Source organism: Thamnophis elegans, chromosome 1, assembly GCF_009769535.1.
Source record: "Thamnophis elegans isolate rThaEle1 chromosome 1, rThaEle1.pri, whole genome shotgun sequence".
Lineage (NCBI taxonomy): Eukaryota > Metazoa > Chordata > Lepidosauria > Squamata > Colubridae > Thamnophis > Thamnophis elegans.
In genome coordinates this window covers 77,606,456-77,633,668 of record NC_045541.1, presented here as the reverse complement: position 1 = coordinate 77,633,668, position 27,213 = coordinate 77,606,456, and the positions used below count along the sequence as shown (strand labels likewise).

At 38.8% G+C, this 27,213-nt stretch overlaps 1 protein-coding gene across 1 annotated transcript in view; it reads right to left on the bottom strand.

Moving 5' to 3' along the window:
- TSPAN4 (tetraspanin 4) overlaps positions 1-27,213 on the bottom strand; it is a 278,058-nt gene that overhangs the window by 69,576 nt on the left and 181,269 nt on the right. Inside the window, exons 2-3 of the mRNA XM_032218575.1 lie at positions 26,226-26,417; positions 2,645-2,719 (exon numbers count right to left, since the gene is read on the bottom strand). Coding sequence (XP_032074466.1) covers positions 2,645-2,719; positions 26,226-26,417 — 267 coding nt within the window. The remainder of the gene's footprint in view (positions 1-2,644; positions 2,720-26,225; positions 26,418-27,213) is intronic.

Below are 27,213 nucleotides of genomic sequence, written 5' to 3'. Positions count from 1 at the left end.
TTTCAAAGCTGAAGAGCCAGCATTGTCTGAAGACATCTCTGGTCATGTGGCTGGCATGACTAAACACTGAAGGCACCCAGAATGCTGTTACCTTCCCACCAAAGGTGGTTCCAATATTTCTACTTGCATTTTTATGTGCTTTCGAAAGGCTAGGTTGGCAGAAGCTGGGACAAGTAACGGGAGCTCACTCCGTTATGCGGCACTAGGGATTCAAACCATCGAACTGCTTACCTTTCTGACCGACAAGCTCAGTATCTTAGCCACCGCACCCCTTATCAATACGTAATGTAGCAGAAATTAAAACTGAGAAATGTTAAAATATTTATTTGACTTCAAGAACCCACCGAAAGGGTCTTGGGGCCTTCTCCCCATCAGTCAGAAACTAGAGTTCCCCCTTTTCTTCCCTACCAGTTGAAAAAGCTTTTTGGATGAGAAGTGAAAATCCAGTTGACTTTTGGAAAGCACTTTGGGTAAGTTTCTCTTCTTAAGGGGCTGCAATTAATCCATAAGCCTTCAGAACAGATGAAGTTAAAACGATTACCAACATCGTAAATCATCTTCCATACAAGTTGATTTAGTATTTCCTGTTCGTACAAAGTTAATTTTTCGGAACATTATTGCCCATTATCTTAAAGGATATGAGGGTAATGTATTGTAACAAACAACTCTGGTTTTTTCATAACTGACATTGAATTTCAACAGCAAAACTATCAATTTTGAATGGGGAGGACGGAATCATCAATATTTTCCAACCTAATCTGCTTAAAGAAGAGAAATATAAAAATCAATACATGGAATTGAAACGTTATTATCCTATCGCTCACAAGATAATGAGAGATAATAGCCTATTTCCTTTTTCCCCCTTAAAGTAAGCTGCTTTTCTTTGGAGCTTGTTATGAGATGTGGAACTTAAGTACTGGTAGTTACTGTCTATGGAGATTTTCAGTCATCCAGGTCATGGATGTCCCAAAGGTGCTTTTTCAAGAGGCAACTGGACTTTCTGGATTTTCTTTGAAGGCGTTTCACTTCTCATCCGAGAAGCTTCTTCAGCTCTGGCTGGATGGTAGAGAATGTCAGAGCTGAAGAAACTTCTCGGATGAGAAGCAAAAGTCTTTGTTCTGACCTAGGCCTCTCCAGAGCATGAAGAAAACTCCTTGTCCTGACAAAATCCCTTTTTATTACTTTACTGTGAATTCTGCTCATTCACATCCAGCAGAATTCACAGTAAATTAATAAAAAGTTTTTCAAGGGAGGATTTACAGTCACATACCTTATCTGGCTTGGACAGCTGACAGGCCGATATCTGCAAAACTTGGCGAGGAGTCTAAAAACTTGGCAAGGATTCTTGGAGAGTCACAAACCAATTAAGCGAACCAATTGTCTCCTGCAAACTCTGCTCCCCTTTTGCTCCTCTTTTATTTCCTCTGGGAGGGGCCATTCACCATCCACCTGTGGCCTTACTCCCAAGTCGACCCTTGTTCTTTAGCTGTTCCATTTGTCTGACAACTCTGAGCATGCACACACTGGGAACAGGCTCCAGCTATTCATCTGCCTCACTGATGTCTGACTCTGAAGGCAGCTGATAACTGGCATACAGCTCTGGCCCCCTCTCTGCCTCCGACACAGAGCCCTCATCAGAGCCTTCCCCAGACTCCACGACTGGCTCATGTTCCTCCCCAACCTCTTCACTATCTGAATCTGCTGCCAGCTCTGCTGGCTGCTGGCAGGCCACAGCAGTCTTCAAAGAAAAAGTCCAGTTGCCTCTTGAAAAAGCACCTTTGGGTTAAGTGGTTACCAAATCTCTGATTTTGGCAGGTGGTGTCAACTGGTATGGAAGAAAGGGGAGAACTTTAGTTTCTATTCTTTGGCTGAGAAAGGGAAGTGAAAAGAAAGAGCAGATGGCTTAAAAAGAAACACCCAGGGAAGGAAATAGTGATTAAGACTTACCGTCACAGTTTTTGAAAACTCTGTTCTTTTTAGCTGTAGAAGTTTAAGGAACACGATGGCACTCCTCTTCTCAGTAATGCCATCAGAGCAGACTTCTCTGTTGAATGCTCACCAGTATCAGCACTATCGAGTAACTTACACATCGTCAAGCTTTATTTGTGCCTATCATATCTCATTCATCGACTTCATATTTCTTAATTTAGATCTACAACATTTTTTCTGATTTGCCACCTCTGAGACATGTGAAGACTATAATCCCAGAACCCCTTAGCTGAGATTATGCAGCCTCCTAATCTATGGAAAACACTAGCTTTACTATGGCCAACGTGGGACTTTCGGCACCTTTGTTTCTCATAATGAACTTCTTAATCTGATGATTATTATCTGCTTTTTAGTGCAAGAGTTTTCATCAGTTTTTTCTCATTAAACTGCTCCATATTTAAATAGTGGCTGTGTTGTTGATGTGCTTGACCTTGAAAGGGAAGCAAGCTCGATAGAGGGGGGGAAAGGAAGAGGGAGCCCAGAACATTAAATATTTAGGCATTCAGAGAACATGATTCCTGAAAGGCAGGGAGGTGGTAGAGTCTGGGAAAACATGACCTGCATGCCAAGGGAAAGGCTTCATGACTTACTGATGAAGGGAGAGGCATTTGCTGAAAGGGATAGAAGACAGTGAAGGAAAATCCTTTTGACGTACCTTGTCGGTGTAGACGAAGAAGAGAATCACCACCGTGAGCTCCAGCACAAATATAATTAACAGCATGATAAAAAACTGTCAAGAGAAGAGGGAGCGGGAGAGAAACAAAAGCCCAGAAACATCAAAATCTGGTTTGTCTTCCTGGCACTGAGCAACATATAAATCCATATACAAAAGGACTGGGATCGTGTAGTACCACTTTAAATGCATGTGGAGGATCCACTACTTGGATGTTCTTCCACACAGGAAAACTAGCACGTCAAAAAGAAGGCTAGAGTACAGTTTTTTCTCTTGCCACACCACACTGTAAGTGGATAGAACACTTTTAAACACATTGGCATCCAGTGATTTGATCCTTACCTGCAGGCTGAAACGGTGCATCTAGATAACTTCAGTGAGAACTTGGATGAGGTTATCTAGATGCAGATCAACATTCCCCTACCTAGTGGGTTTCCTCCTGATGCATAAGGACTATAATCCCCAGAGTTCCCAGCAAGCATGGCAGCCATACTGATTAGTAATAGCAATAGCACTCAGACTTATATACTGCTTCGTAGAGCTTTACAGCCCATTCTAAGCAGTTTACAGAGTCAGCATATTGCCCCCAACAATCTGGATCCCCATTTTATCAACCTCAGAAGAATGAAAGGCTTGAACCAGTCAGGATCGAACTCCAGACCGTGGGCAGAATTAGCCCACAGTACTAGTTTCTAACCACTGCATCACAACAGTTCTTCAAATTACCTTAGATAATTTCTTAAGATAACAAATAGTCAGCGAAAGACACGTGATTAAAACTCCCTAAAGCATAAGAGAGTTTAAAATATGCATATGATATTAAAATAAGCCTAAAACTATGTTAATTAATCAAGAGACAAGATCAGATATTAAAAACTAGCTATGCGTATCATTCTGCTGATTTGTTTTGTTTTGCTGCTTTTTTTTTTTTTTTTGGTAATGAAAAACAATCTCAGATGACTGAATGGATGAGTCAAGTAATTTTCTAACCCAAAAGAATTTTCTTTATTTACTAAATTTATATTTTTCTTTTCCACTGACAATTCTGCAACACACGTAATACTTATGCCTCCAGCAATTTTTCTGCTTAAAATCACTATACATGTTGTTCTTTTTCCCCTCCGGGGCAAAAGGTATTTCAAGAAAACAGCTACAGGATGGCACTTAGTGACAAAATAGATTAAGAAAGAATTAAGCACCCTTGCTTCTGTTTTTCCACCACTCTGCTTTGTAGAACATGGGCTCTTTTTAAAAGAAGAAGTCAATGTAAAGATACAAACAAGTGTACAGTATCTAAGAATGGGGAGAAAATTGTTAGATCATTAATTCATATTATCCAGGGATATAAATACATAATTCCCAAATATATATGTTAACCAGAAAACAGTAAAAGATTTATACTTGCCCTATTCCTACTTCTGCAACCCCATTTTCCATTCAAAATTTGCACGGGAAAAATGTATCCATTACAAAAATGAGCACAAAAATGGATTTATATTGGAAGAAATCACAAAATGTATTTAAAAAACGATTTTTCCCTGAAAAAGTGTATACTTTAAGGAAAACGTGTACTGAAGTGATTAATACAGACACAGCAATTGGACAAAATGACTATAAGGATGGGGGAAAAAATGAGAAATAGAGGGCAGTTAATTTGGCATCATCTTGAGACCGCACCCACCCACACACTGTATATGTAGTTTTGTACTACATAGGGTTTTTATTTTGTCTTAATAAATTTAAGTTTCAGCTAAGAAGTTATAATAGTATAGTATTTACTTCCCTGTAAGAATTGCATAGTCCTTTAGCTTCACAATAATGAATTATTGAATCCCGCTACATGTTTACATATCTTATCTCTATTTTATAAATCATATGCACCTGGAAATCAGTTTAACTGTAGCTTTTTACTTCCCTGTGAGTTCAACAGTGGTAGAAAATCAATAACTTGTCAATATTTCTTGAATTACAACTCCCAGCATCCCCAACCAACCACGAGCAATGAGAGAAATTGTAGTTCTGCAATAGAATCCCATCCCCCGGTCTAAAAGATTTCACAGAGTTGAGCAAAATCTTCCTTCCTGTTTGTTTCAAAGCCTTTCTAAAATGCTTTACAAGTCGAAGCAAGCTGGATTACTTCTATGGCAATATAGCCAAAATTGACTTCCAGAATAAAAGACAGAATAAATTTAAACAGCAGTGATAATAGATAGTGATGAAGTAGAACAGACTGTGACACCCTGGTTAGTCCTAGGGAACCAATAGTACTGCAAATGTGACACTTGTGGATGACCAGTTGCCTATTTGCTTCTAGATTCCATTTAAAGTATTATATTTGATTTTCACTCTGAAGGGTTAAGACCAAGAAGCAACAACTAACAAGCTGAATTGAATTTAGATGCACTGCTCCTCTTGTTTGTTTTCATATGCCCTTGATTAAGAAAATAGTTTTTTTTTTCCCCATTCATGTTCAGGCTGCTAACAGCTTTTACAAATTTATTTGATTAGCTTGAATATGACCACTTAATGCTTTAAATATTTAATAGTAAGTGCAGAGTTGGGTTTTTCTAAAAAGATATATAATATATTTAATGTAAATGTGGCCAGGGGCAATATCTATTTGTCTCTCCATCTGAAAGTTTGTAAAAAATCCCTTCCTTACCCGGGCAGCCTGGTTTGGTTTCTCTGTCCATCACCTGCTTTCATCTCTCCTTCTCTAAGTTGCCCCAATTTTGTTGACTTGAACCTGGATTGCCCTGCTTTTATACAAACATCAATCACTGCACCATGCTGGCTCTCATTATTTGGCGTGCCATGTGTGTGATATGTAACTTTTTTTCTCCTCTTCTTCCTCCTCTCCCTCCATACATTTGTTTACCAAAATTAGACTGAAAATGCAATGCACAGAATAGCTAAATCCATCAGAGTAGGATATATTGTAGGAATAGGGGTGGCAAACCTGGGGATGGAGTCAAAAGAGAGATGAGCCTAGAATCCCTATGTAGTCACAACCAGATTAAGTCCAATCTCCCTTGAATTTTGTGGGCCTTTATCTAACTTCAAACAGGTGCTAACTGTTGGTTGAGAATATTCCTGTGCATAGATTGTTTAGCAATAAATCAGTTTAATTGGACCTTCATATGTGGACCTGGTCTTTCATGCTTGACTATATGGAATAAGGAAACAGTAAGGGAAAATGATTCTCTGTTATTTACAGCTTTAATTTCTCCCTTAGGTAATTCAAGTAATAGAGAGTTAACAAAATGGATAGACTTTTTTCTTCATTCCATTCAGCAACAGAAGTTATGGGCAAAGGCGAGTTAATCAGATTCTTAATTTGGCTTTAAAGAATCTGAAAAAAATTCACATTTGTTTGTAGAAATTCTCAGTCATCCAGGTCATCTTTGTCCCAAAGGTGCTTTTTTGGGAGGCAACTGGACTTTCTTGTTTTTTTCTTTTGAAGACATTTCACTTCTCATCTAAGAAGCTTCTTCAGCTCTGACTGAATGGTGGAGAATGGAAGGATTTGAATTCCTTGCAGACAGCTGGTCATTTGCCTCCTTTTTGAGGGTCATTGAAACACGAGGAGGTTTATCTGTGTCCAGAGGGTCACCTGAGAAGGAACCATTAGCACTACTCAGGTGACCCTGAGGACACAGATCTAAGTGCTTCAATGTTCCTCAAAAAGGATACAAAGGACCAGCTGTCTGCAAGAAATACAAATCCTTCCATTCCCCACCACCCAGTCAGAGCTGAAGAAACTTCTTGGATAAGAAACGAAATGTCTTCAAAAGAAAAAGCAAGAAAGTCCAGTTGCCTCCTGAAAAAGCACCTTTGGGACAATTTCATATTTAGTTTAACCTTTTCCCTCCTGCTCATGCAGAAGTAACCTCCCTCAGCCCAACACTGTTCTGCTGGAAACACTTTCTTCAGCCCACTAATTTCTGCTCATTCCTGATAAGCAAGTCATTTTATTTCCATTAAAAAATATTGGAATACTTCTATTGGAAAGAAAATATGTGTCTTTTTAAGGCGTCACTTAACTACAATGCTGCACCAAAGCATCTTTTTCAAAAGTCAGCTAACATGCTTGGAACTTGCATCCCTCAACCCACTAAGACTAATCCAAGAAGCTAATTGCTGTCTTCACCCTTCCTGATTAACCATGAGTTGATCAGGTTTAACCAGATGGATTTGACTAGATCTGATTTACAATAGCATGCTTCCACCTGATTTACTTTAATTATATCCATTCAACAGAAACTACCAGATCCATCACCAAAAGAGATGCATTATTAGCTTGCAATCTTATTCTTCAACCTTATTGGGAAGCAATTCCCATGGATTTCAATGAAATAACTCCTCAGTTGAAATATTTTCCTCCTACATTTTATAACTTCATAGATTTATTAGGGAAAGTGTTTCAGAATTCTGCGTAGGAATATGCCTCTTGCCTATTTAGCTTATCAATATTCTCATTGGCTGGCAATAATTCTGCTGGGCTTCAGAAAAAAGAGATGCTCGGGATGAAATCAGGGTCTTTTCTGCATGCAATGCTGGAAGGAAGGAAAGAATTGGTCTGCTTGACTTCTTTATATCTTTTTTGTGTCCACATTTTTGACAATAAGTGAAGCATACTTGCAATTATTGTGAGAAAACCATCAACATGGACAGAAATAAATAAAGATACAAATGTGCAAAGATATTTTACATTGATAATTAAGTTGTCTGAAAAATAGCTTACTGATTCAACTGTGCCAGTAGCTAAAGGGGACAAAATACAATAAACTGCATATGAAATTTTCTCCATATGCATAAATTGCTAGAACCGAAGTCAATCCAATATCGAATAAACTCTTTATCTAACAGATTGATAGTGCACTTGATTATATCTATCAATCTATAGAATTGCTGAGATAGGTGGCATATAAATCTAATAAACAAGCAAAAAATATTTATACTTCATTCCTAATATTATAACAACAGAATTCTTTGTATTTAGGAAGGCAGGATTGTCATTGAGGACCAAAAGGAATGGAATGGGGGAGTTAATAAGAGACTGATATTCATGAGTTTGGAGCGATGCTCAAAAATTGGAAATTAAAAAAAAAACCTCTGTAAAAACATTAATCTGAAAGTAATTCTCAAAGGACATAATGGGATTTATTTCTAAATATGCATGCATAAATTGTGGCTATAAATTAACTTTCTAAAGCAAATGTTCTTATTTGCCAAGGTCTTCTCAAACAAAAGAGAAAGCCGAGCAGGTTTGTATTACCATTCAAAACCATTCAGAAGGCAATAACTTATTTATTGCACCAAATGTCTTGAAATCTCAGCAGAGAATTTTCCTTTGTGAATGGCAAGCTCTTGTGAGGGAATACATGTATTCATGTGTGTGCGCTGCAGATGCTTTGAATTATGCTGATATTGTACATGGTTTTGTGTTATCTCTTATTTTTTTATTGTTCTGGTTGTGCCTTGGAGTCCATACGAAAGAAAAGCAAAACATAAACCTGATTAAATGAATGTGACTAGATTAAAATAATGCACTCAGTGGAATAATGATAAAAGAATAATGAAATGTGTTCCCTAAAGATGGCAAGTGGATATAAGAGCATATTTGTAATTTTACATTATAAGAATCTAGAAGTTGTTTACCTTGCATTCTGAAATTATCTATCCCTCTCAATATTATATATTTGTGTGTGTGAAGAAAAAAAGATATTAGGGATTGTTATCAGTCAAGGAATTTTGGCTGGCGGGGTCCAGAAAGGCCTTTTCTGCAGTGGCTCCCACCCTGAGATGAGGTCAGCTTCCACCTTTCTTACCTTGTTTGTTTGTTTGTTTGTTTGTTGGATTTATATGCTGCCCTTCTCCTAAAGGACTCAGGGCAGTGTACAACATTAAAAAACCACCATATTACAAAAGTTAAAAAGAAAATTAGATAGAGTATCCAAAAACAAACCCAATTAATATTAATAATAACATTTAAAAATTAGATTAAAATTAACACTTAAATCAATCATTTATTTTATTTTGTTCAGGCCAGGCTTGCTTGCTGGAAAAGCCAACATTTTAGGGCGGGTCGGAAGGACCGGAGGTCGGGGATCATATGATGCTCTGGGGGCAGCTCATTCCAGAGGGAAGGCGCTCCTACAGAGAAGGGTCTCCCATTGGGGGTCGCTAGCCGACACTGTCTGGCTGACAGCACCCTGAGGAGGACAACTCTGTGGGATCACACTGGATGGTGGGAGGCTACCGGTGGCAGTAGGTGGTCATGCAGGTATCCTGGGCCTAAGCCACGGACTGGTCATAATTAGTACCTTGAATCGCACCCGGAAGACAACCGGCAACCAGTGCAGGCCACCTAAAAGGGGCGCAACATGGGAGCACCTAAGTACCTCCATAATAACCCACACAGCTGCATTCTGGACCAGTTGAAGCCTCCGGGTGCTCTTCAAGGGCAGCTCCATGTAGAGAGCGTTACAGTAGTCCGGGTGAGAAAGGACGAGGGCATGAGTGACTGTGCAGAGAGCATCCCGATCCAGGAAGGGGCACAACTGACGTACCAGGCGAACCTGGTAAAAGGCCCCCCTGGTCATGGCCATCAGGTGTTCTTCTAAACTAAGCCGCGTATCCAGAAGGACTCCCAGATTGTGGGCCCTCTTTGAGGTGGCTAAAATTTCTCCCCCTATCATCAAAGATGGAACAAGATGCACAAATTGGGATGACGGAAACCACAGCTACTCAGTCTTGGACGGATTGAGCCTGAGCCCGTTCCTCCCCATCCAGATCTGCACAGCCTCCAGGCATTGGGACATCATGTCGAGGACATCATTGGGGTGGTTTGGGCTAGAGATGAAAAGTTGGGTATCATCAGCATATTGATGATACCCTACCCCAAAACCATGGATGATCTCACCCAGCGGTTTCATATATATGTCAAACAGGAGGGATGAGAGAACCGACCCCTGGGGCACCCCACAAGTGACGCGCCTTGGGGTCGATCCCTGCCCTCCAGTCAACACAAACTGCGACTGATCCGACAGGTAGGAGGACAACCACCATAAAACGGTGCCCCCCACTCCCAAACCCCCAAGTCCAGGTAGTGGGGAGACCGGACAATAGTTGGCTAAAGAAGCTGGGTTCAGGGAAGGCTTCTTAAGGAGGGGCCTCACCACCGCCTCCTTCAAGGTGGTGGGAAAGAACCCCTCTCTCAATGAAGCATTGGTAATTGCCTGGAGCTAGCCTCGTGTCACCTCCCGGGAAACCAAGACTAACCAAGAGGGACAGGGGTCCAGCACACAAGTGGTAGCACTGAGTCTCCCCATAATCCTATCCATGCCCTCGGGAGTCACAGGGTCAAACTCATCCCAGATAGTCTCCACAAGATTCATCCCCATCGACTCGCCAAAGTCTACCCAGTCAGAGTCCAAGCCTGTCTGGATCTGAGCAATTTTATCCTGCAGATACTGAACAAATTCTTCAGCCCTACCCCGCAAGGGGTCTTTCCCAGTTCCTTGGTTAAGTAAGGAGCGGGTCACCCTAAAAAGGGCGGCTGGGCAGTTATCTGCGGACACGATAAGAGTGGAAAAATGTTGCCGTTTTGTTGCTTTTATTGCCACCAAGTAGGATTTAATATGAATTCTTACTAGTGTTCGATCAGATTCGGACCGGCTGGCCCTACAACTACTCTCTAGGCGTCTTTTCTGGCATTTCATCTCCTGGAGCTCCTCAGTAAACCAGGGAGCTACCCGGGATTGATACTGGGTCAGAGGCAGCAAAGGCACAACACGATCCAAGGCCCCAGTGGCAGCCCTATCTCAGGTTTCCACTAGGCTTCGGTCAAGTTGTGAGCAAGGGATTCAGGAAAAGTCCTAAGCTCCATCAGGAACCTTTCAGGGTCCATCAGGCGCCTGGGGCGGAACCATCTAGTCGGTTCTACCTCCCTGCGGTGAGGGGTAGCAGTATGGAAGTCAAGCCTGATGAGGAAATGATCCTACCATGACAAGGGTTGGATAGAAATATCCCCTAATATATCCCCATCTTCTGAAAGAGCCTGAGGACCTGGCTCTGCCAGATGACTTGGGACCCCCATGGGGGAGTATCACACTGGAGATGGTTGATTAATTAAGAGCTCATCCCACCTCCTGCCCTTGCACATCCAGCTCCCCACCTTCTTTCCTATCTTGGGACCATGGTTTTACTTTGATTACATTGCTGTTTTATTGGGTAACAGATACTTATTTCTGATGGTTTTAATGTTTTTATGCTGTAAGCCACCCAGAGTCACTTGAGATTGAGATGGGAGGCAAATAAATGTAAGAAAAAAATAAGTCTAAAAAACAAAGTTTAAGAAACAAAATATCAATGGAATGGAATGTTGAGTGATGTGCTTCAATCAGTCTGTCTGTTTATGAAGACTTTGAATAGAAGGATGATAGCAATTCTGGAGGTGACACAGAGTGGAGTGGAGTAGTGGAGTGGAGTGGAGTGGAGTGGAATGGAATGGAATAGAATAGAATAGAATAGGTTTTTTAATTCCCAATTTCAAGCCTGTGAAATTTCAATAGCTAAAAACAAAATTTGATCAATGAAAGCCCAATCTTTCAACCAGCACCTTTTCCATAATAAAATAAAAGCCAAACAATCCGACTTGCCACTACTCTAATTGTGATCTTCTCCAGCTCATATTATCAAGAGGCTTAAATTAAGGTTTATCTTCTATTCTATTAAGTTTAATGAGCAGAATATTCTTCTCTGGCTAAGAGCAATGCATCACCCAATTGAATCTAAACTGGCACATAGGTGTAATCATTTCTCTATTATCCAATTGCTTTGATAGGTCACATGAGAATATTATCTCCCCCCCCCCTCTATCTACAGAAGCTGCGTTAAGTTCTGCTTGCAACTATTGGGCTTCAGGGAGAGAAGATAATTATCAGGGGTGATACAGCTACATGAATTGTTGTGTCTACAACTTAAGTTATTCATTTCATTTACTAATTTAAGGATTTTATTTTACTTTCTGTATTATCCTTTTGACTTTGTGTAATGTATAATTTATGGATGAGTTTTTTTCTACTAAATCAAGGAGTAGGGCAAGGAGACTGCAATTCCAATAGCTACAAATGTGGGCAGACATGTTACTTTTAATTTCGTATAGTTGATAGCAACCCTATCAGCTTCTGAAGGTCTTTGATCCCAGTTTTCAAATGCTGAGCACAGTGTTTGTATCTAAGTGACCCTGCCAAACAGATTCAAACTGACAACCTCCAAATTAGATAGCAAATAATCTCTGAAGATGGAAAGCACTGATATACTATGTCACCGCAGACTGAAAGCTGATATATAATTGACTTTTCATGCATCAAATACTTTTTTTCTGATTCAAATCCATTATACTTACGATCTATGTACAACACAGGAGATTACTTTTTCCATCAGATGTTACCACTGATATTGGAGAAAGTTTTTTTATGATAACACATCACACAGCATTTGATGTTAGATGTTCCAAAGGACTTGAAAACTTATTACAAGTGGATCTAATAGTGAAATCTCGGCTGACTCCAAGGTTATATTACTCAAGGCAACCATAATATTTATTTTTATTTGGGGGTGGGAGGGGGGAATAAATCAAATAACTTGAGAATGAAATTTGGAAAATATATATGTCCTTAATTTTTGCTTTTATACATTCAAAAAATGTATAATGAAATAATACATTGCCTGGATAGGATTCTAAGCTTGTAACTTTGCTCATTTCCACTTTAAAGGAGCTCAAGTAGAAAGGATGAGAAATACTTTTGCTACCACATTCATGAATTAATAGTCCAGATTGGCATACACCAGTATAATACATATTAAATAATTCAGACCCAAACTACAAATGCAGCTACTTCTCTGAGTTATTTTCTGACAACCAGATTTAGAAAGTTCATTATTTCTGTTTTATCTGACCTGAAATACACAATCCCAATAACCCAGCCAAATTGTATACCAGGTTCTATGATTAAATGGAAGGAATAAAAGGAAAATCAAGATCGTACCGTGCATGCAATAGCACAGTCAAGTAAGCTTCCCAGCTGAAATGCTAAAAATAAAGAGAATAAAAATGAGCTTTGCTATTGTGCCTGGGGATTGTAGGCAACTGATAGAACGATTTATGACCCAAGACAACACAATCCTAATGCAAAGCATTTACACAGAACCTTACAAAGATGATTAATCTTACTTTGCAGTGACATATATTTTTCCTTAGAAGTTTCTTGTAACTAAGATGGTATCTGGACGAGGTTGCTGAGGATGAAAATCACTCAGTTACTTATTTTTTCAAAAGACTTCCGGAAAAGAAAGGGGAAAAATATATATTGTTCTTAGAATCAAATTAAATTTTTAAATCTTAAACTCTACCACTTTTTCTATTGGGAATGTTTACTTAATTTTTGTTAACACACTGATTCTAATTAATAGATGATAATGATAACTCATAGCCGGAAAGGTTGGAGACCACTCTCCTATCTCAATGCGTGTCTCCTATTAATTCTCTTCTTTCTCAATTTGAATTTGATTGCTCCTCTGTATGCAGCCATAATCTATTCGCTTCCCATCACCAACCTATTTCTCTCACAAACATATGCAGAAACTGAAAGGAATGCCAGCCAATGCCTATATTTGCCCATTGTTGGTGCTTTACCTTTTATCGTTTAATCTTTTCCTTCTAACATGGCTTTTGAGAGCCTTAGACAGTAAGCTCCTTAACTAGGAGTTCCAAGGCACCTTCATGTAAAGGATGTAAATATTGTGTTTCAGTCATATCGTGAACATATATTTCCCCGGTCTAACAGAGGGTGATTAAAGTCATTATTAAAGGTAATACTTCTTTTGTTAACATTTCAGTTTTGCCTAAAGATTATCCCAAGCAACATGTCTGAAGCATAATGTGATAATACACCTTTTTATTTAACATTGGTTTCAACATCTTGAATGATTCTTTGTAAGTTCTGCTTCCTTCAATAGATTCAGTATGTTCTCTTTGACCTACAGGATAGCACATCTTTCTCTACAGAGTATGTATTCACAGAAAATTGTATTCTTTGAGTTTTTTAATCATTTCCATTTCACAATTTTCTACAGAATTCCCTTTTGGACAGAGATATTTTCACTTGCATCTTCTAAGGATGAGTCTTTCCCATTCAAATATCTCTCAACTCTTTATCTCCTTTTCCTGAAGATCAGTTTAAAAGTGTGTTGCCTCCTTTTAATATTAAGTACCAACAGTCAGTTTCACCCTGATACTGATGGAAATTGTCCTTTGTGTACAGAGATGGCTTGTAAAGATACCTCAATACCTAACAAATTTACCTCTCCTCTCTTTATTCCATAACAAGATCTCTGTGGATAAACTGTCACAAAATTTGCATGGAAACAAGAAAGAGGTGGTATTCATCAGGTTCTGACTGGTTCTGGAGAACTGGTGGCAGAAATTTTGAGTAGTTCAGAGAACCAGTAAATACTACCTCTGAATGTCCCTGCCCCCATCTATTCTCTGCCTCCCGAGTTCCAGCTGATCGGGAGGAAATGGGGATTTTGCAGTATCCTTCCCCTGGAGTGAGATGGGAATGAAGATTTGACAGTATCCTTCCCCTGCCACACGCATCAAGTCATGCCCACCAAGCCATGCTCACAGAACCAGTGGTAAAAATTTTGAATCCCACCACTGAAGCAAGAACCAATGAAGCCTTAAGAGTTAACATGTATAACACTGTACTAGAAGTTCTGCAAATTATAATTTACAGTACTAGCCTAAATTATGCAATTATATACATTTTGCTCTAATCTCTGGCATTACTTCAAGATGGCCATCTTCACTTGTCTAAAATACGGTTTGAGTTTGAGTTTAATAAAATTTGTATGCCGCTCACTCCCATTGGGACTCTGGGCGGCTCAAGATAGTCCTCAACTTAACAACAGTTTAATTAGTGACCATTCAAAGTTACAACTGCACTTAAAAAAAGACTTATGGCTGTTTTTAAGAATTACAATTGTTGTAGCATCTCCATGGTCATATGAGCAAAGTTTGGATGCTTGGCAACTGCCTCATATTTATGACAGCTGCAGAGGCCCAGGGTCATTTTGCAACTTTCTGACAAGCTGTGTCAATGGGGAAACCAGATTCACTTAATAACCATGTTACTAAGTTAACAACTGCAGTGATTCAGCTGTGGCAACAAAGGTCATTAAATAGGGCAAAATGCACTTTAAAATTTAGCAACAGAAATTTTGGGCTCAATTATAGTCATAAATCATGGACTACCTGTAATACAACCCAGTCAAGTTAACGTCTGGATATTCAGTGCAATGGTGGGATCCAATTTTTTTTACTACAGGTTATGTGGGCATGGCTTGGTTCGGCTTGGTGGGCATAGCTTGGTGAGCATGGTAGGGGAAGGATACTGCAAAATCCCCATTCCCTCCTCACTCTGGGGAAAGGATACTGCAAAATTCCCATTTCCTCCCCACACCTAGGGAAGGATACTGCAAAATCCCCATTCCCTCCCCACTCCTGGGGGAAGGATACTGCAAAATCCCCATTCCCCACCCCCACCCCACTAACCTGCTTTCCAACTCAATTCTCCTGTGCAGGGCAACAAAAGAAGATGGGAGGCAGCTGGGACTCCGAGGCTGGGAATAGATTGGGGGCGGGGCCAGTCAAAGCTGGTATTTGCTGGTTCTCCAAACTACTCAAAATTTCTGCTACCAGTTCACCAGAACTGATCAGAACTGGCTGAATACATCCTCTGATTCAGTGGGAATGATACAAACTTTTGCCAGATAGATAAGATTCTTTGCACACATGTCAGGGCTGATGTTCTAGGATTAGAGCATTGCTAAGAAATTGTTGAACAAGTGCTCCCAAAGTTGGATATACAACATACTAGGAATGTGTAACAGGACACCAAACATCTCTGTGTTACCTGGTCTACATTATTTATTACTAGTTTTCCCAAGGCAAAAGGAAAGAAAAAAAGGGTTTGTAAAATGCAAACACCACATAAATCAAGTTGTGTGTTCTCAGAGAATAAATTCACCCTTTTTCTCACCTGGGCTTCTAACATGAATCATTTGGTAGTATTAGCCCAGCTAGTAGAATGAGAAAAGAATGGTGCTTTGACTGTGTGTCAGACAGCTGATTTAATTGGTATTTTATGGCATTTTCAGTATTTTATGACTTTTGGAAGAAAATAGACGCTAATCAATAAAATGTCACAGAATACCAAAGCTACAGATCTCTGTCACAATCTAAGCATGATCATCCCAGCTTTTTCTAGATAACCATAGGCACAGAACAGCAAAATATCATTTCTCTCTTTTAAAAAGGAATTTGATTTTTGCATTCATCTCCCTTAGGATCCCATTTCCCAGGACACAAAACTTGAGTAGACAACTTGAGTATACAACTGCTATAACATCTGCTCGCTATGCATGAGCTAGTGAATTAGACATAACACCAACTGTACATTTTTGGCCCATCTCAAATTCTACAGTTGGGATTTCTGAAAAGAATTAAAGGAGGTCAAGGAAGAAGCACGCAATATCTAGCACACTCAGAAAAATGTCTTGTTCAAAAATGTCTAAAACCTTTGCTCTAAGGAAGCTGTTTTATGATATTTTGAGGCCTGGTTCCAATGTATTTGTCTTTTAGGCTTTTAAAGATATTTTAATTGTATAGGGATATTTTGTTTTATTGTTTTCCACATAACTTGCTGGGCAATGATTAAAATAAAAGAAGGGCTGACTAAAGAGTGACAGACTAATTAGCGATGAGGTTTTTTTTTGTAAATATAATTTTATTTATAGTTTTTTTCTTTGACATATAAGTGGTCAGTGAACAGTGTATTGTCTGGGTCAATTTACTTTATACACCATACTAATAACAATAGTAATATTACTGCTGACTAAAGAGTGACTAATTAATTAGCAATGAGGTTTTTTTAAAAAGAAAATACTAAATAAAAGTGGTGGTAGTAATAATACATGACAATAGTTACTGCAGAAAGAAGAACATAGCATTAAGAAAACAAAAAATTAATCATGTTATTGTACATATGTTGTTTTGCACATACATACATGCATACACACGTGAGCGCGCGCGCGCACACACACACACACACACACACACTTGGAATACTGCATTCAGTTTTAGTCGCCACGATGTAGAAAAGATCTGGAGACTCTAGAAAGCGTGCAGAGAAGAGCAACAAAGATGATTAGAGGACTGGAGGCTAAAACATATGAGGAACGGTTGCAGGAACTGGGTATGTCTAGTTTAATACAAAGAAGGACTAGGGGAGACATGATAGCAGTGTTCCAATATCTCAGGGGTTGCCACAAAGAAGAGGGAGTCAAACTATTTTCCAAGGTACCTGAGGGTAGAACAAGAAGCAATGGGTGAAAACTAATCAAGGAGAGAAGCAACTTAGAACTGAGGAGAAATTTCCTGACAGTTAGATCAATTAATTAGTGGAACAGCTTGCCTCCAGAAGTTGTGAATGCCCCAACACTGGAAGTCTTTAAGAAGATGTTGGATAGCCATCTGTCTGAAATGGTATAGGATTTCCTGCTTAGGCAGGGGGTTGGACTAGAAGACCTCCAAGGTCCCTTCCAACTCTGGTATTGTATTGTATTGTATTGTATTGTATTGTATTGAACTGGTAGTGGAAATTGCGGGTGGCCCCACCCACCTTTCCTGGCTCTGTGGCATCCCATTTAGGCACTTTTTTTAGCCAAAGTGCATGCGCAGAAGGCTGAGTGCATGCGCAGAAGGCTGAGCACATGTGAGGACGCGAGCGCTCACATTTGTGAACTGGTAGGGAAGGTAAGTGAATGCCATCCCTGCCTTGAATGTAATGGAAACACTGGCAGAGATAAGTAGACACCATCATTTCACAGGAGACATTTGCATGTTGAATATCTGGAACACTTACACCAAGGCAAAATATTCTCTGTAGTAAAGATATGTAGAGGTCAGGATATGAAACATCTGAATGAATCCCTCTTCCTGCTGCAGAATTTTAAAGTCCTGAACTGAAAAAAAGATACAGAACAAGAATCCGGTAGCTCTGGAACAATGTGTCTCATTGCCTGAGTAGACAACTTCTTGGATAGTAAAAATACTATTAATAGTATTAATACTATTAATTATGGCAATCAGGCATGATCATTCACTCACTCACTCACTCACTCACTCACTCACTCCCTCACTCACTCACCCACCCACCCACCCACCCACTCACTCATTAAATATATTTGCCATGTCAGTCAGACTTTCATCAGCATATATACAATATATTCATATATAAAATACAACATTCAATATTATGAATGAACAAGATCTTATTGCACGGGAATAATTTTTCAATAACCAGAGCAATCACAAGGGACAGTGAGTATCCCTCTAAAAATAATCTTTAATAACTTCTGAATTTGCCTGAGGATTTCACATCTACAGTACTCCAATCTCCATCTCCTCCAAGACAGCAAAAATTGGATTTAATATATACAGCACAGGATGTCAACTTCCAACTGATTCTGTTTTGTTAGATTCTGGCATTTAACAGAATTAGAATTGCTCTGCAAATCCTAGCTTAGAGGTAGGTCAGTCAGAAAAAGTGAAGGGAAGGTGAATGAGAAAAGAATACCTCTTTGAATATTTGAATTTTACATTTCCTTCCCTGACTCTCCAACAATAACCCCCTCTACTTTTTAAAACTATTAAGAAGGGGGGGGGGGAAGGTTCTTAGTTTATTTGGCTGTGAAAAATAAGGAGCAGGGAAACTTAGACAAACGAGAAATACAATTTAATACTATGAGATCTCTATAATTTCTCATAGAAACTGGTCTTTGTTTTTTTTAACAATCTGATCATTACCATATATGTGTCCAACCTTCAACAGCAAAAATACAGTTGAGGGGGAAAAAATGCCTAATTCACACCCCAAAATCACAATTCTTTGACGTCTTTAGGAAGTGTTTGGGAAAGACCCATATAAATCCAGAAGCTGCTTTCTAACAATAGAAACTAGGTAAGTTTGACTCAAGAAAAGGTATCACTTTATGAGAAAAGTAGAATATTTTATCTTTCATTTCTTTTTTATATTTATTTAGTCAATTTCCTTGTAGTTGGTAGAGTTTGGGGGTGTCAGTTTTTCAGTGAAATCTAGAAATAATATTTTTCAGAAAAGTTCCTGTAATGCATCTATTACAAATGAGTCTTTAAAGCTTGCATATTTTTTTTAAAAAATGAAAAGCCAACTTATACTATTGGTAGATATGTGCTGACTTCACTGTTTTATCTGAAATCACGGCCTTGCCTTGTTTATTAGCAGACTGAAACCAAAGAACAAATGTTTAAGCTTTCCACTAACTGCAACTCTGCAGTTGAAATGCTGCACAAAGGAACGGCTCATTGACATGGCCAATTATCAGAAAAGAAAAAGATATTTCATTTGTTGTTCAGAAATTTCATTCTAAGTCTGTCAAACAGTTGCCAGACATTTGTTGTTCTAGGTCTGTCAAACAGTCACATTGGAGATGTTCAAATTGTGGATTTCTACTTAAAGCTCTTCTCCAATTCTATATTTCTAGGGACTTTCCCGAATCATAAACCATACATGGAGCATGATCAATAGCTAAAGAACTATGTGATATGTAAAGTAACAGGTGTTGAATTCTGACGATGAAGTTCTAAAAGAGAAGTCCTAGTTTAAACTTAAAAGTTTCAGTCTATCCAATCTCATAGATTTGTCATTCAGACAAAAGAGATGCATTTTTGAATGTATCTGAATTTCTTAAAAGAAGGAAAAGAGAAACATGTAATGAAGAAACATGAACTCACTAATACAGAACAGAGCAAAATACTTTAATTTTGGGTAAGTTAAAGTGTATTTGGAAATAGGGGATTCTGAAGTTAATCTTAAAATTGTCTGCTATTATAAATCAAATTAAAAGTGGTTATACAAGAGGAACACATTTTACTGGACGAGACTGAAACTGAGGTTGATTTGAAGTGACTCTTTACCATATTCTTATTTTTTTCTTTCTTTTCTATTTTACTTTCTATTTCATTTTCCCCTATCTATCCCCTCTTTTTCATTTTTTATGCTTTTTAAAAATTTGTATCATTCTTTTATCTTTGTAACTGCAGAGTTTATTATGAAATGGTTCTGCACTTTTCCCATGCATGGTCCTGCCAATGAAGAACACGGAAGTACAAAGGCTCCTGACTCAAGTCATGATGACATCATGTGCACCATAATGCACTGCTTATGCTGTTTTCATCCACTAACTAGATAAATGACACAATTTGTGTATGAAAAAAAAAGAAATATCTGACATCATTTGTCTCACTCCTTGCACAATTCAAGCAGAGGCCCATGGGGAAGCACTGCATGCTTTTCCTATAGGAAAAGATGTGCAAGACTCAGTTGAATGAACTATCTATCAGTATGAAATAGGATACAGACTTATATTTGAAGGGAGAGGGTTTTTTTGTGAAATAAGCTGGTCACGAACCATATGAAAAACTATGCATTTAATATGTTGGGCAAACCTATCTTTCAAGTGTCTAAACTATTCTAATCCCAACAATGCTAATGACAATCAAATAAGGGGGCTTCCACCCTTTCTGGACAATCTTCTAGATTAATCAAAAATAATAATAATCAAAAGTCAAGTAGCTGTCCAACTAGGGGGGAAATCAGAAGCAGAAATCTCAAGGTGTCTAATGTGAGATTTGAGGATTCCAATGCAACTGGAGGTAAACATTAGCAAAAGCATTTGAAAGGGCTGCTGGATTCTAAAACAAACAAATAGAATTGACCCTAGGGAGAGAATTTAGCTCAATTTTCTGATTGGCAGAAGGGTTGCATCCTGTCCCGCTCCCTCTTTAACTTTTATATTAATCCCCTGATTGATCTCTTACAGAACCCTGATTTCCATCCTCCTAACCTAGCACAACGCAAAATTCCAATTCTCTTATATGCTGCTGATGCCGCTATTTCACAAACCCCTGTAGGACTGAAGAGAGCAATTAGGGCAACACTCGGCTATTGCAGGCAAAACAAGCTGGTCCTTAACTTTGATAAATCAAAAATTTTAGTTTTTGCTAAAAGAAAAGACCTAGCCAATACCCCTGGAAAACAGAAGGACATAGTTTGGAACAGGTTAGAACATTTAGATACCTTGGGGTGGTTTTCCACTCGCAAGGGACATGGAAGGCACACCTGGATCATACATTGCAAACAGCCAATAGGTCCTCAAATGCAATTAAACACTTCTTTTACACAGGCGGAGGCCAGTTAGTACCTGCTGCCTTAAAACTTTTCGAGCCAAAACATTGGCACAAATTCTATATGGGGCACAAACAGGAATCCTTGCAAAGAAAGACTTGCTAGAAACCATACAAACCAAATTTCTGCCAGCCATCTTAGCTGCACCCAAAGGAATTCCAACTGCCCAGCTAAGAATTGAGACAGGCATGCCTCAAATTCAGGTAAGAGCCTGGAAGATGATGATCATTCATTGGCTTAAAATGCATTTCTTTCCAGAGGGACTGTCTCCACTAGTGTTGACTGACAATTTCCCCTCCACTTGGAAATAGGCAATTGATCACAAGCTGGGCTCTTATGGGTTCTCACTGGTATTCTTAATGTCTCTTTGATCAAGCAAAGCAAGTAGTAATCAATAGAATGAAGGACATGGAGTTCCAAGAAGAACTAAATAGGTTGCCTCTCCACAGTAGGGGCAGAATCAAACAGGTTGTGTGGGAATCGGCAAGATATCTAAATGACCTGATCTTCCCAAAACAAAGAATAGCTTTCTTCAGAGCCAGATTTAACATTCTTCCTTCAACATTCCTCCAGGGCAGGTATAAGAGAACACCAATAGCAGAACGGGTTTGTATATGTGGTAAAGGAGAAGTTGAAGATATCTCACATGTTCTATTACACTGTGAGCTATACAGTGTTTGTAAGTCTGCATATATTCTCCCCTTATTAGAGAGATTGCGAGGGAGGGCAGACAATTTTTATATAGGCTTTCTCCTCCAGAACACAAACCTGGCTACCACATATGCAGTGGCAAAATTCTGTGTTGCTGCAATGTCCACAAGAAAAAAATTGGTTACAAAAGTATAGTTGTCATCTTGTACCAATTATTTGGACATATCTCTAACAATTTCTGAACCATTGTATTTATTCCCATACTTATCGGCTTTTCACCCAGGTAAACCAGGGAGTGACCCGAACAATTTGAGAACATGAATGTTATTATCCACTTTTAACGTGGATAACACTTTTTTATTATTTACTTATTATTATTTTTATTATTTTATTTAAAAAGTACTTTTTATACTTTTAATTATATTTTAATATCAGTACTTTTTAATATATTGTAAAAAGTAATGTGTATTGCTGGTCTTTGATGGTAATAAAGATTTATAGTTATAGAAATCTGATTAGCAGATGCAACAATCCCCAATTTCATCTGTAGGAACTGGATTGTCTACATTTATGTAACTTCTAACTAAGGATTTACCCCGTCATTTACTGAAGCAGATCTTGTTATTGTGTATGTATGTGTGTGTATATGTGTGTAGAAGGAAGGAGGGAGGGAGACAGAGAAAACACTGAATTTCAGGAAGCAATCTAATGTGGTTCTAAGGAGTCTCCTAAATTTATTTTTGTTGCGTGAGGGAAACATGTCATTGTGAAGTGGAAGAAAACAGTACACGCTGCCTACATATCAAAGCTCTGTACTCTTTACTTAACATAGGAGAACAACATGACAGCTTTCTTTTCTATATGAAAGAGTTCAATCTAAGGAGTGCCATATTTCTAGTAGGCTTTAAATTGTGCGGACTGAGACAATTTAAAGGAAACATCTGGTCTAGGATGAAAAGTTGATTTCAGTGTTTTTTTTTTCCTCAAGCAAAGAATTTTTAAGATCTCAAATACATCAGTATGGATGCTCATCCAGTTTATAAATGAGGACAGTGGAACTTATTCCCAAATACTAACGCTGATATCCTGTCAGCAATGTATTTATTAAAATGCAAATGCACTTCTTATATACAGTGGGTGATTCTGAACTAAGATCAGGACACCCTATCACAAAGATATAACAGAAGAGAACAGAAGATATAAGAGCCGAGGTGGCGCAGTGGTTAAATGCAGCACTGCAGGCTACTGCTAGATCAGCAGTTCAGCGGTTCAAATCTCACCGGCTCAGGGTTGACTCAGCCTTCCATCCTTCCGAGGTGGGTAAAATGAGGACCCAGATTGTTGGGGGCAATATGCTGACTCTCTGTAAACCGCTTAGAGAGGGCTGAAAGCCCTATGAAGCGGTATATAAGTCTACTGCTAAGTCTAAGTCTACTGCTATTGCTATTGCTTCTTAGCGAAGCCTGACTTGTCTTCTTCATTTTTAAGGAGATAGTTCACATCTCTTTTTTATGTTATTTTATCATGATCTAACATTTTAGTCTGTCTCTCATATTAGTTTGAAGGCTGCACAATTCTTCTCCTAATACCTGATGTTCCTTCTTCCATTTCTTTTTGACAAACAGAAGGAAATCATTATGTTGGATTAAAGATACAAAAAAATAATAATTTTTGTAGAAAGACTATTTTGGATTGGATTGATACTGCTCATGTTTTAGTCCCTTTCACATCATTCAGAGAAACTTGCTAACATGGTTAGATTTTATTTTTTTACAATATCCCACTGATTCACAAAAAGTGATGCTTTATTTGCTCTTCAAACCAAAGGATCAAAGTCAAAAGGGATGAACATTTGTTACAAATACCCTTTCTTGAGGTAACATCTGAAAAAAGTATAGCTTGGGGCCATGATGGCGAACCTATGGCACATATGCCACAGGTGGCACATGGAACCATATCTGCTGGCACATGAGCCATCAGCTCCACCGTGCATGTGCATGCTGTCCAGTTGATTTTCAGCCTTCCAAGGCTTCAGAAAAGCCTCCAGATCCTGGGGAGGGCAAAAAACAGGCCCAAAAGGTCAACCGGAAGTTCGTTTCCAAACTTCCAGTTGGCCCATTTGGCCCATTTTTCGCCTCCCCAGGTTTCAGAAAAGCTTCCGGAGCCTGGGGAGGGTGAAAACTCCCCCCCATGTGGGGGGGGGTTAGGCATGCACGTGTGGGGGCACACGCACACATGCACAGGTGGGTGGGGTTCATTGCATTGTGGCTGTGCGTGTGCACTATTTTGCCACGCATTTACAAAAAGGTTCGCCATCACTGGCTTAGGGTATATCTCTCAAAGTTGCTCTACAGAGTGAAATGGGCAGCATATAAAACAACCAACCAAATAAATATTTTAGGGAATATGCACATGCACCATCTTCCAATGATGGGAAGAGGAAATAGCAAGCAAATTTAGAAAGGCTTGGTCATTAGAGCATGGGATGGCTAAGGTCTTGAGGGTGGTGGGACAGAGTTTGTTTGGTATAGTGGTGAAACTTCTACCCTAGAAAACAGGAGACCGTGAGTTCTAGTCATGCTTTAGGCATAAAAGCCACCTGGGTGACATTGAACCAATCACTCTTTCTTAGCCCAATTGACCTCATAAAAATGGTTGTGGGAAAAATAAGAGGAGGAAGGAGTACTACATATGCTCACTACCTGGAGCTAAAGTAATAAAGACGGGATAAAAAATATAAATAAAAGTAAATAAATAAAAACCCTTGTTGTCCATATATTCTTGTTACCAGAAGGCAGGCCTAGCAGAGAAAGGTATTCCCAATTCCTCCATTGCATACAGACAGAAACTAGGAGGCCGGGAGTTGTTGCTTTAAGAAAAATGTGTATTTCTGTAGACACAAGTAAATAGGTTTTAACTAGATTCTGTGCTAGCTTTTGTTGAATTTTGGTTGTTCTTTGCTATAACCTCAAAATGGAACAGGAAGAAGAAGAAGAGGAGGAGGGATTCTTTATTTCTTTATTGGGGTCATGGGATGGGAAATCCTAACTGTAATGTACCAGTGCCATTTTAGGTGTGTTGCCTGGTGCATGAGATTGTCTATTGGCTTTATCACTACTGAAGGGGAGGGGTGATGAGCTGGGTGAACCCTTCTAGCCAATGCCTTAATGCTCTATGACTAGGAGATGATAATACAGGAATTGTTTCCTTTTACTTTATAATGGACAGAATGGCAGTACAGGGTGCGACAGTCCTCTCTCTCTCTCTCTCTTATATATATATATATATATATATATACATACATACATACATACATACATACATACATACATATCTATATATATCTATATATCTATATCTATATCTATATCTATATCTATATCTATATCTATATCTATATCTATATCTATATCTATATCTATATCTATATCTATCTATCTATCTATCTATCTATCTATCTATCTATCTATCTATATATATATATATATATATATATATATATATATATATATATATATATATATATATATATATATATATAACCTGAATGATCATTATAGCTGCAAGAACTATTAAAGTATGATCATAAATCAGGAGGCAGGGCCAGGATTTGAGTATCGAGAGATTTTGGGGAAAGAAGATCTGAGACCTCCAACCTTCCAACTTCTAGACTCATCCAATTTCTGCATCAACTCCTCCCTCTCCCTCCCTCCCTCTCCCTCCCCCCCCTCTCTCCATCCACCCATCCCCAAATTTGATAAATAATTTCTGCTATTCTTTATCCACACATGCATTGTTTCTAACTTTTATTTTCTATGTTACTGTTGGACTAGGGAATATCAAATTCATGACCAGCCACAGCTATGGAAATTCCCTGGGTAACTTTGGACCAATCTTATTTTCATAGCCGAACCAATTTCCCAACCTTGCTGTGTAGGAATAAAATGAAGGAAGATCACTGTTGTGAGCTGTCCTGATCACCTGGAGAAAAGGCAGGATGTCAACCTAACAATTAAAAACTAACAATTATCTATTGCTGTATCACAGACATTTCAAAATGTCTCTCATCTCTGTTGTTAAAATGGAGAGTATACCTAAATTTAAAAACAGGATGAGTTTTGCAAATAGAAATCTGCTTATAACAATGGGATTGCTTCTCACTCTTTCCTCTAACTATCTGAGAAGATCAGGGGATCTTTGCTTGGCAAAAAACATTCCATCAGCAAATACAATCCACCATTTGAAACTTCAAAGGCATTCATCTATCAGCACAAGGAGTAACAGCCTTGCATTTTAGATTGCCATTTGGTTTGCTTGATGGCAACATCAGGTATTTACAAACATGCATTCCATTTTTCACAATCAATTAACCCATAATGCTAAACATCATTAAATATTCTAGATAAAGGTGTCTTACTCCAGATGGGAAACTGCTTGTATTAGATGCTGGGATATGCTCTATGTGAAGTTGAAAATATATTGGGTATTAACACATGCAGAATCACTCTGAGGTCACAAGGTAGGATACAAGTAGATAAGAGGCGTTCAATACTCACACTGAGTAGGAGGCACTTGTTTTCTTTGATGGCTCCTATGCATCCCACAAAGCCAATGATCATCACAAAAGTCCCTGTAATGATCAGCAGGTTGGCAGCTGACAGAGAAGGGAAGGAAGAAGAGAGGGTAGCGAAGTTTCCTTGAGTAACGGCTAGCCATATGCCAACTCCAAGGATACCACAGCCTCCCAGCTAGAGAAAAAAATACAAAGAAAAACAAAGAAAAACAAGCTCAATCACACTGCCAAGACACGTGTTCTCATGATCAGCATCACAATTGCTTTTCATTAGCATCAGCAGCCATAGAAAACGCATTATCTAGAAGAATGGTTATTTTTGAACATAAACATACTTCTTTCCATTGAAATTACATTGGGTCCCTAAGTCGGGAGAAATGCCTATAGAACTGCTGATGCACATTCACCTTGGGACACAGATCACATAGACAATCATGGAACTTTCTGGTTCACTAAGCCCTTTCATAAAACAGCAAGGAGCAGGAAACGTGGTTAAGCTCTGATCTCTCCTCCTCTGGGAATAAATTAAAGTAATTTAAATCAGCATCACAAAGTGAGCTGCCACATAGTTAGGATTAGAAATAAAGCTCAAGGACCTCAGCCAAGTAGCTTTGCTCAAACTGTCATGTTTTTGCTCAAAGGAAATGCACCCATTGCAAAACAAACAAACAAACAAACCCTAATAAGTCCATGTGTAGCTGAAGACTAAAACAAACAAACAAAACATGGAATAATTTAGGCAACTCGGAGATTTGAAAAGCAGAGTCGGTCTCAGCTGTAAAACTCATTGCTGCAGGCAAAGAACTGCCCGAGGCTTTCTCAGCTGTCCTGCTTACAGCTGTAATATATATTAGGGCAATTTTTCGAAAGTGTTCAGGGATCAGAGCTTTCCCATTTCATTTCCAAGGGGAGGTGTGCTTCCAGAAAGCATCAGTAGGCATGTGTCTCCTTGCTTCTGCTGCCTTTAGCCA